The following is a 12,189-nucleotide window of genomic DNA, read 5'->3' as shown; positions in this document are numbered from 1 at the left end:
TTACTTTACAATACTTGTCCTAGATTCTTATCAGTAACTGTAAACTTTGGCAGATTTCTGACCAATTATCATGCAAAGGTTCTTAACTTACATAGGTTTATGACCCAATATCATGCAACCCAATATCATGCAAGTGTAAAAAACTTGTACAGAGTTTGCAGTGTCTCTGACCAAATTATCATGCAAAGGTACTTGACTTACATAGGTTTATGACCCAATATCATGCAACCCAATACCATGCAAGTGTAGAAAACTTGTACAAAGTTTACAGTGTCTCTGACCAAATTATCATGCAAAGGTACTTGACTTACATAGGTTTATGACCCAATATTTTGCCACTGCACAAACCTGTTCAGGGTTTATGACCTAATATCATGCAACTGTATTAAACATGTGCAGGTTTATGACCTAATATCATGCAAATGTACCAAACATGTACAGGTTTATTACATAAGTATTATAATGTAACTGTACATGTCTGCCCATATAACATGCAATTGAACTAAACTTATACAGTAACAGACACAATATCATACATACCAAACTTATACAGGTAACTGACACAATATCATACATACCAAACTTATACAGGTAACTGACACAATATCATGCCACTGTACCAAACTTATATAGGTAACTGACACAATATCATGCAACTGTACCAAACTTACACAGGTAACTGACCCAATATCATGCAACTGTACCAAACTTATACAGGTAACTGACACAATATCATGCAACTATACCAAACTTATACAGGTAACTGACACAATATCATGAAACTGTACCAAACTTATAAAGAGAACTGATCCAATATCATGCAACTGTACTGTACCAAACTTGTACATGGTTTCTGACCCAGTTATCATGCAAGTGTACCAAACTTCAGTAGGGAACTGACACAATATCATGCAACTGTACCAAAATTATACAGGTAACTGACACACTATCATGCAACTGTACCAAACTTATACAGGTAACTGATCCAATATCATGCAACTGTACTGTACCAAACTTGTACAGGGTTTCTGACCCAGCTATCATGCAACTGTACCAAACTTATACAGGTAACTGACACAATATCATGCAACTGTACCAAAATTATACAGGTAACTGACACAATATCATGCAACTGTACCAAACTTATACAGGTAACTGATCCAATATCATGCAACTGTACTGTACCAAACTTGTACAGGTTTTCTGACCCAGTTATCATGCAACTGTACCAAACTTATACAGGTAACTGACACAATATCATGCAACTGTACCAAAATTATACAGGTAACTGACCCAATATCATGAAACTGTACCAAACTTATACAGGTAACTGACACAATATTATGCAACTGTACCAAACTTATACAGGTAACTGACCCAATATCATGAAACTGTACCAAACTTATACAGAGAACTGATCCAATATCATGCAACTGTACTGTACCAAACTTATACAGGGTTTCTGACCAAATATCATGCAACTGTACTTGTACAGGGTTTCTGACCCAGTTATCATGCAACTGTACAAACTACATGTTTATGTTTACCCAGTATCTGCTATTGTACATGTACATAATACATGTACATATCAGTACATGTTGTAAGCTTTAGTTCAAAAAGGTATTGCCATTAAAAGAAATAAACATTCATTATTCTAACAAAACTAACAAAGGTGTGGCCTCCCTTTTTATAAACAACCTTAAGCCATATGTACAAAATTATTTCAATTAGTTAAACAAATTGTTGGCTTTCTTTTTAAACATTCTTGAAAAATGTGCCAAAGCCCAGCTGTTTTATACATCTAAGACAGTTTAATAGCTGATACCTAAAAATTTGTTTATCAGCCACATATAAACTAAGAAAATGTATGTTTATATCTTCTGTTCATCAATCATGAATATGAAAGGTGAAAATAAAGTGAAAGCAGCATGTTCATGGTGATCTTCTAAAACAATCTTTTACCAATGCAGATTTCACCAATGAGATTACCTGAACATCCAGATCATAAAAAAACCAGACATATGTAAGATATTGATGTACAAAAAAAAAACTTGCCGGAAAAAAGAGAAAAACATAAAAAATCTTGGGATCACTGACTGGGAATCAGCTGATTTGAAAATGTTTTCATTGTCAATATAATTACACACTGTTGGTACATAAAAAGGGTTACAAATAAATTCAATTAAATGTGAGGATATATGTGTTTTTATGTTTAAAAAAATAAAATGTCCTATGATATTCGGTGCAAGTATTTTTAGCTCCACATTAATTCAATACTGAACAGCTTCACTACAGTGACTACACTAATTAAAATAATTAAAATCAATTAAAATAATTGACAAGTGTCACTGTAAGTATGAAATAATTTATTATGCAAAACCAGCTATACCCCAGGTATAAAGGTTGATACAAAACAAGAATTTCTTTTTATCATCAGCTATCTTGGCAAAATCACCACTAGAGCTTCATCCCAGCCACACCTGTACCATTCTGACAATCAGGTTGTACCCTAAACTGAAGTAGCATATCCCCCTGCTTGAGGATCCCAGCCACATCTGTACCATTCTGACAATCCCCCTGCTTGAGGATCCCAGCCACACCTGTACCATTCTGACAATCAGGTTGTACCCTAAACTGATGTAGCATATCCCCCTGCTGGAGGATTCCAGCCACACCTGTACCATTCTGACAATCAGGTTGTACCCTAAACTGATGTAGCATATCCCCCTGCTGGAGGATGTAATCCCCCAGATTTTGTCCCTGTCTCCTGTCATCTCTCCCTGTGTGAACAAATTGGTTAGTGCCAGGCTTTGATGTATCAAAATATCATTAATATGTTTGACATGCAATGTTACTACTTTAATTAATTTTCATTTTCATTGATTGAATACAACAAAACATTTCCATTGATTGTACAGGTACGTGGGTGTAATATGGTTAATTTCTACCTGTAAAACCCCATTCTAGCGCAGTTTTGAGACCTTGGACCCAAACATTAGCTTTATAACGGGGTGGTGGTGGGGGGGGGTCTCGGTGCAGTGACTGTAACTCATATTGGTTATTTTCGGGCTTTGTAACCCTGCCATGAGTTCCGTGTCAGTATTTTGTTTGAAGATGATTTAAGTACTGAATGATAAAATAATTTAGATAAGAAATATTGATCACGAGAGTTTACAAAATGTTTACCGCCATGCACTGCGGGAATCTATAATTCTCCACAAGTTTACTGAATAAACTTCCACACAAGGAAGAATGTCCTGATCACAGGGTTCAAAATGTTAAAACAGTGAGTTACTCTTATGTGTAAATCTTGTATTTGTCAAAGGATATGAACTTATAATCTGACTGCATGTCAAGGGTTTGAATTCAGTACATAGCACATTAGTACATATGGCCTTGTAGGAACCAGGATTCAAGGTTACAACTGACTTATGCATACAAAAATGTAAGACCTTGGAAGAACCAAGGTTACAACTTACTAGTACATAATTAAACCTTAGAGAAACCGAGGTAACAACTAACTACTGCATAAGATATTAGAAGAACCAAGGTTACATGTACAAATAAGTAGAACATAAGACCTTCGAGGAACAAAGGTTACAACAAATTTAAGTAGTCAAACATAAGACCTTGGTAGAACCAAGGTTACATTTAATTAGTACATAAGACCTTGGTAGAACCAAGGTTACAACAAACTAGTACATAAGACCTTGGTAGAACCAAGGTAACAACTACATGTAACTAGTACATAACTAGTACATAAGACCTTAAATGGTAGAACCAAGGTTACAACAAACAAGTACATATGACCTTGGAGGAACCAAGGTTACAACTAACTAGTGCATAAGACCTTAGAGAAAACAAGGTTTCAACTAGCTAGTGCATAAGACCTTGGAAGCACTAATGTTACAACATACTAGTAGTACATGTAGTACATAAGACCCTGGAGGAACCAAAGTTACAACCCAATAGTACATAAGACCCTGGAGGAACCAAAGTTACAACCGAATAGTGCATAAGACACTGGAGGAACCAAAGTTACAACCAAATAGTGCATAAGACCCTGGAGGAACCAAAGTTACAACCGAATAGTGCATAAGACCCTGGAGGAACCAAAGTTACAACCCAATAGTGAATAACACCCTGGAGGAACCAAAGTTACAACCTGATAGTGCATAAGACCCTGGAGGAACCAAAGTTACAACCGAATAGTGCATAAGACCCTGGAGGAACCAAAGTTACAACCGAATAGTGCATAAGACCCTGGAGGAACCAAAGTTACAACCTAATAGTGAATAACACCCTGGAGGAACCAAAGTTACAACCTAATAGTGCATAATACCGTTGAGGAACCAAAGTTACAACCGAATAGTCCATAACACCCTGGAGGAACCAAGGTTATAATTGAATAATGCATAAGATCTTGGAGAAACCTACTTAAGGTGTGTATGATAAAACCTTCACAAAATTCTATTCAATCAACTACATTTTCATGGAACTGAAATCAAGACGGAAATTATTTTATACTAATAGCAAAACATTTCACTGACACAGAACCAAACTCTGATATATCCGGACTAAATTATTCATGAAAGTTATGAAAAAAACCTAGACATTGCCCTTTTGAAGATATTAACTGTTAATTATGTCAAACTAAGCCACCATATTGTACAAGTAACATGAAGTATATTTAGAAAAAGGTGAACTATGTGTGGAAAGAGGACACAATCTGTGAGCAACCTTAAATGATATTGATCAACCAGAAGATTTTCTTTCCTTCCAGTCACACTTATTGATCTCTGTAAATATTCACAGAAACTCTCCCAAATTACACACCATCGTGAAGGTCAAATATAGTGTTATAACTCCATCTTAGTGCTGATTTAACGATGCTAAAAATGACACGAATTAAAATACATGGCTAATCAAATTTGCCGTATTTCTGCCAGAAATGTAACTATAGAATAATGGATGCCATTGATTTATAATGAACAAAACTTCTGGCAAATAATATTTTCCTCTGTTCTTTAGAAGACCAAACACAATCAGCATTCATTTGAAAGAAATGTTTTATAAACGGCCAATAATTAAGATGCAACAACCAATAATTAAGATGCAACGACCAATAATTAAGATGCAAATGACCAATAATTAAGTTACAAATGATCAATAATTAAGTTGCAAATACCAATAATTCAGTTGCAGGACCCTCTTTTGGTGGGAGGTGGAGACTATTTAAAAATCGCCTGTCAACTGGTTTTATACATTAAATTCTGTCACTAACTTCAATGCGCCATAAATAAATTTGTGTATACTGGCTCCTGGCTTATATTGAAGTGTCAAGAACGTTATAAAGAGGGTACATTACACTATATAAAGGTGACCATTGCCACAGTTTCGACTATACATGTATATACAGTGTATATATATATATATATATAGTGAGACAATTATGCTGGTTACACCACATACTGTACAGAAGTGATCAATGCATCAGTTATTGGATCTGTAATTGTCATCATCACAGTCTTGTTATTCTTATGTTTCACTGACTTTTTATTGATTCAATTGTATCAACTGGTGGAATGATACCCATAAACCAGGGCCGTTAATTACAAAACATCATTAAAAGTTAATCAACCAGAAATCTTACTTAGTGTTGAAAATCCCTTTCTCTCACCACGACACTTTCATAGAAGTGTTCATTTTTTATCTCTTTTTTTTCATGTTACAGTTATATATATAAGTAACAATTTGTTAAAAGATGTCAAATTAGTGTTTTATACCGGACAGCGCTAATTTACACCAGGGTCCGGAATAAGGCTCCATTCCTAATCCTAAATAGCCTCATTTTTCCCAAAACGGCAGACAAAAAAATTAAACAGTTCCTAATTATACTTATTGAAAAATTGGACTGTTTTTTAGACTCAGTTTCTTTTAAAACATGACAGGCTAAAAAATGATCATACACTTTAGGAAAATTAGGCACTTTCCTTAAACTCTGAAAAATTTTAAGACATAATATTAGTTAAATTTTTCTTAAAGTTGAACCAGTTCCATTTTTTGGGCTGCTGTTGTGATTTTTTTTTGTCTAAATTGAATAAAAAACTGCAAGATTATTTTTAATTGGGAATGGGGACTTATAAGTTATAATAGGCCCCTGGTAATTAAGCAAAAACAACCTGAATGGCAATGTCAGATGGCACACATAACATGATAACTTTTCATTGGCAGCAAAGGCTAGTAATGATTACATGTAGGTGCAACATCAGGTTTGCTACCATGCAAGTAACTTGAGTTAGGCAAAGTAACTTGAGTTAGGCAAATAATGACTAAGTTCAGCATGGGGTGGCTATATGTATATTCGTTAGCTATACTCTGCAAGTAACTGCAGCATCTTCACAAGTATATTTTCTTGACTTTTGGACTAGATAATCTGATAAAAAGGCAGATGACATAAGAATTAATAATAGGCATATGTATGTTATACAGAACAGAACAGATACTTTATTTTTGACTTGTACAATCATACATCGTCATACAAATAAAAACAATTTTACAATACATACTAACATAAATCACAAGATCGGATCTAAACATGTCTCTTTCATATCAATATAGAGGATGAATTATTAATATATTTAGTTGTATCTACTATATCTAAGTTATTTCTATGAGACATCGCATATCGTACATACAAAGATAAATTTAAAAGTATACTTCTATTGTTTGATATGATATGTTATACAAACTCTATAGAGTAACTGGGTGCATATTCATACCAGTACAACCTGAACAGTCCTTAGTACAAATGTATATTCTTTACAACAATTTTTTAAATGCCTACTATACAGCAATAATAAAACAAATTACATTTTTTAACATGTTAATACCTCCTCCACTTAATAAATTTAAATTACATGTCTCATTTCTAAATAAATACTCGACACATTAAAATGATTAATTTCAATTTAGATAGCATCAAATTGTTTCTGCTACATTATTATCAGTACAATCATCAATTGAAACATAATTATTTTTATTTTTCAATTCACTGCCTCAATAATTGTTTCTTCCTTACCATCTCATAATACCTTTACTATAGAAACATGTTAAAAATAATTATAGAATCTTTGGATGATAATCCAATTAAATTTTGAAATGCTATACTGTATTTATTACAGAAAAAGTAACATCAAATTGCCTTCAGCTGTACCGTATGATTCATCATAAAGATAATCTTCAAAGCTTTTTCAAAAACTAGGAGTGCAATATTCATCAATTGAAAGTGCAATATTCTTTACCTCAATTTTAGAAAAATCAAAACCAGGTGTAAAAACGAAAGGATGGGGATGGTTAGTCTACAAGTAAAAGAATCTTTAAAACATTCTGGTAAAGATGGTAAAATTTTAACTTGGCTGAATAGTGAATACTGTGAAACTTGAAAATGACTCATTTTAGCTGCATTCTCAATAGAATGGAAAAGGCTTGATTTCATTGATAAACCAATATTATGAGTCATATTTAGAGAACACACAATTGCCTTTCACTCAGTAAGCTATGGTTGTGTATTGGAAGTTTTTCCTCCATAATGAATCAGTATAACCTTTGTATACAATGCCTGAGAATTCATACCTGAATACTGATTATCAATCTTCTGGGCAGTGTTCTCCATTCCAAACTGGATTAGTTAGAGCAAATTGTTTGCAAATTAATACCAATTATTTACTTGATTTGCAATTTATTGTGTAATTTGTAATAGCAAATAGTTAGCATACAATGTACATTTGAAACTCAAATACATGAAAAGAACCTTTTAACAGTTTAAAGAATATTTAGAACACAGAAATTGGTAAAAGTTGTTGATGGGCCTAATAATTATATTATATCACACTTGAACAAAATTAGAAAGAAAAGAAATGATTTAAGTTAACAAATATTAGTAATCATTTGCATCCAATATTGAAATTTGCCACTATTATATTTTTTTCTGGCACAATTATGAATACTGTTAAAAGTTACATATTAAATATCATGTTTAATTCTACAAATTATTAACTTATTATTGTAATCAAATTTGAGGAAACTTGGTGCAAATAATGTTAGAAAATGCTTACAATTGTTCTCAACAATAAAGATTGAAACATTTAATTATGTAGGCTTAATTGATTATTGACTGAAACATTTACTAATGTAATAAATTATAAAGAAGTATAGTGAATGCAATTCATGCTATATCAAAATGATAAATGAAATAATCATATTACATATGTATTATACCTGTCTGGCCCTTTCCTAATGTTTTCTCCAGCTTGTATGGCCCCACATACTGATCTTCCCTGTCCCTCAGTGAATTCACACGATGATGGTGGTGAGACATGGTAATGAATGACACACTGTCCTCACTTACTTATTATACCATCAATTTCCTCTGCCTTTTTTCATTCCAATGCAAAAGGGTATGATTAAACTCCAGTTACTACATTTGTAAATACGATTACATTAACCATTAGAAACCTTAATTAAAGCCTCGTACTTAAATCTTATGGTTGAGACCCGGTAAATATTATTTTAATTTTCATAAATATTCCTTTAGTTGATAAATGTTTCATTGCGTGCAATTAAACCCATGTATCACTGCACTTCACCATTTTTATCAATTTTATCCATGCCCGGTCCAAAAAGAAATTTCATGAATAGTAAATAGGACCACTCGCAGCTAAATTCGGGTTAATTCCAAAAATTTACGTGCACATACGTACGGTAATCAAAACTAGCACTTTAATCACAACTGCACTGGTTTTAAACTAGCACAAATAACGAGAAATAGAGAAAATTGAGTCCTACATCTTCTTTTTCTTGTCAATCACCCCGATTATCGATTACACTAAATGACAGGTGCGCGCGCTGCAAAATGATCAAGGCACGTCACTCTTAACAACGGATGCAGCTGCTGTAGCCGATAAATTGCTATTCTTGTACGAGTTGTATCCCTTGATCTTGACAATACCCTTACAGTCTTAACTTTGAACAAGTATCACGTCCAGTGGTTAGTTCAACCACATTTTGATAAATTCTTTGTAAGCAAGTTCAAAATCATGCGTGTCTTGACTTTGAACCAAAACAAAAATCTTTATTTCATTGGAAGTAACTCTGCCTGTCGTCCTTAATTATTCTTGTGCAAGTTATCTCTCTTTCATTGTTCTGCAGCGATACCAAAATGATGAAGACAAAAGTAATAGAAGTAACAAGTAAAATGGTTTCCTGCGGGTAACATTTTTAATGATATAAAGATATTTCATATAACTATTTTCAACATTGTTTGGGGAAAAATAAACATTTGTTGACAATAATAAGGTATTTGGAGACTTGTGAACGTTGAATACCGCGGAGACCGGAGAAAGTCGAAAATAAAACAATTATTTCTTTTTAAGAAAATGATTAAATACCATTGTATGAATAATTCCATGTAAAAAAGGGAAAACACACACGTGTGCGCAGAAAATATCACTATTTATTATGGCAGCTGCCACTAAGAATGTTTTTAATTTTGTAGATGTTCACTGTAAAATTTGAGATACACATGTAGATATTAAAGAAACATTGATAATTTTCAAATACATCATGCCATTTTTATCACCTTAAATGGTAAAATAATGATAGTATATTAGAAATATCTCGTAATAGTTTTATGTTCTTAATTAGGTGTAATTCGGACTAATTCCCGAGAGGTAAATCCGTAACCTACCGGGCAAACGTTATTTAGCTAGGTTTTCGAAAAGGTCAATTAACCAATCATGTACGGTATACAGATCACATGCTCCTCCATGTACCGAAAACAGGTCACGTGCTCCTTCATGCCTCAAAAATTGAACGCGTACCAATACCCTGCGGGCCGAAGCCCGCAGGGAATAAAACAAGAAAAATGGTTTCCTGAGGGGCACATTTTTAATGATATAAAGATATATCATTTAACTATTTTCAACATTGTTTGGGGGGGGGATAAATAAACGTTTGTATCAGGAATATAGTTGACAATAATCGATCAATAAATCGAAGAACGTCTTTCGAAACTGGTGACCGTTGATGACCGAAGAAGGTCGAACATAAAAAAAACAATTATTTCTTTTTAAGAAAATGATTTAATAGGCCTACTATTTTATGAAAAATTCCGAGCAAAAAAAAAATAGAGTAAACACGCAAGCTTATGCAGAAAATATCTCTATTTATTATGACAGATGCCTCTACGAATACTTTAATTTTGTAGATTTTAACTATAAACACTTTATTGTTTGTAAAATTTGAGATACATATTAAAAAACATTGATAAATTTCAAACATATCATTCAAGTTTTTCCACCTTAAAGGGTTAAATAATTATAGAAAATTAGAAATATCACGTAATCGTTTTTTGTTCTTAATTAGGTGTAATTCTGACTAATTCCGTAACGTACCTGCAAACGGTATTTAGCCAGGTTTTCGAAAAGGTCAATTAACCAATCATGTACGGTTTACAGATCACATGCTCCTCCATGTACCGAAAACAGGTCACGTGCTCCTCCATGACGCGTACCAATACCCTGCGGGCCGAAGGCCGCAGGGAATAAAATAATAAATAGGTCATCATATATATGTATATTGACACCGAATCCAATACAATTATCGACTTAATTTAAATGACGTTTAAATGAATATTATTTTATTTCAATAAAATAATATTATTAATAAGATCTAATACGGATTTTCGGAATATAATCCTAGAATGCTCTTTAGCAAGATGTCGTGGAGATAGGACAGTGAGGAAGGTCACAACATTTTAATCTGTAAACTGATGAAGGTCAATTTTATTTAAGATGTCCATTAAAAACAGATGCTTCTTAAAAAACATTTAAAAAGTCTTCTGTCCTTGCATAATGAAAACTCGTGAAAAAGATTGATCCATAGGTCCATGGTATTTACCTCCCTAAAATGCGGTGAGGCCATGTTTTATACAAAACCAATGCTCAAAACGTACACCTCTCAAATTATTGACTGTTATTATATTAGGGAAATTTAGAAGTGATTGATTATAATCGTAGACAGTCTGTAGCATAGAGGAATATTCTTCCGAAGACACAAGAATTTCCGTGTGGAAATATGAAAATACAAAGTTTTCATTTCTGCGACATATAGTTATTGTTCATTTCTAAACCGATTATGACTACAGATTAATTTAGCATTTTCACAGATATACTAGCTCTTACATACATATTCGTAGGTATTTAGCTCCATGGCATTTGAGGTATTGAAACATCGCATCTTCTCGACCCTTTCCGTCAAACTTCGGATAAGAATGGATTATTATTGATAATCGCCGAGATGTACCGATTGCTATCGAAAGATTGCATGGATTGGGATTTCAGTGGATTTTAACTATAAGTAATTATAATAACATATTTACAGAACACAAATTATATTATTACTAAATTAATAAGAAATTACACAAAGTATTTAACCTAGGATCGAATGATTCAACTGTATTTTGCTTCTTTTCCGACTAAGTAGCATAGTATCTCGTGCGCACGAGATAAATAAAAACACAAATTTGCACCTCTGTTTCACCGTAGTAAAGTCATATTTTACACTTAAAAAAAATCAAAACGTTTTCCTTTTTCTTGGTAAAGGGTTAAACTTGGTGCTAGAAAACTATTGAAAATACAGTTGAAAAGTAGTCGAGTTTTCAGTTTCAAAAGTTAAAAATGAAAATCTGCTTATATTTCCAAAATTTGCATTTGAAGTACTTTTCAAATAATATAAAGATCTCAAAAATCGATCCACAAATAAAAAAAAATATTAGAATTTGAAAATTTGATTTAGACCTTTAATTACATGTATATACACTATTACAAGTTAATATAGTCTCTTTTTGCTGCTATAATGCTCTTTTTGCCAATCAGTGAATCTGCTAAATTCTGAAATGATGTCATCAGTCAACGAGTGAAATGTGCAATTATAAACACATTACGCATAACGTTCCATTTAAAATGTGACTTAATATTTAAACTGAATTAAATAAAATAAATCAAATAAAATAGACATCAGCAAGAAATTGGAAATATTATGTCATTTTTATGCCTTTATAATAACTGAAAGCGATCCAAATAATTTTAAAACCTCTATAATTACGTTAAAACTGAGCAATTGTCACAC

General features: G+C 32.8%; 1 protein-coding gene across 1 annotated transcript in view; it reads right to left on the bottom strand.

The window, feature by feature from the left end:
• LOC132739883 (serine/threonine-protein kinase BRSK2-like) overlaps positions 1 to 8,938 on the bottom strand; it is a 69,074-nt gene extending 60,136 nt beyond the window's left edge. Inside the window, exon 1 of the mRNA XM_060727703.1 lies at positions 8,281 to 8,938. Coding sequence (XP_060583686.1) covers positions 8,281 to 8,380 — 100 coding nt within the window. The 5' untranslated portion in view covers positions 8,381 to 8,938. The remainder of the gene's footprint in view (positions 1 to 8,280) is intronic.
• Positions 8,939 to 12,189: the final 3,251 nt, after the last annotated feature.

Source organism: Ruditapes philippinarum, unplaced genomic scaffold, assembly GCF_026571515.1.
Source record: "Ruditapes philippinarum isolate M1 unplaced genomic scaffold, ASM2657151v2 ctg706_1_1_1_1, whole genome shotgun sequence".
In the NCBI taxonomy this organism is placed as follows: Eukaryota; Metazoa; Mollusca; class Bivalvia; order Venerida; family Veneridae; genus Ruditapes; species Ruditapes philippinarum.
This window is presented reverse-complemented; position numbering and strand designations above follow the sequence as displayed.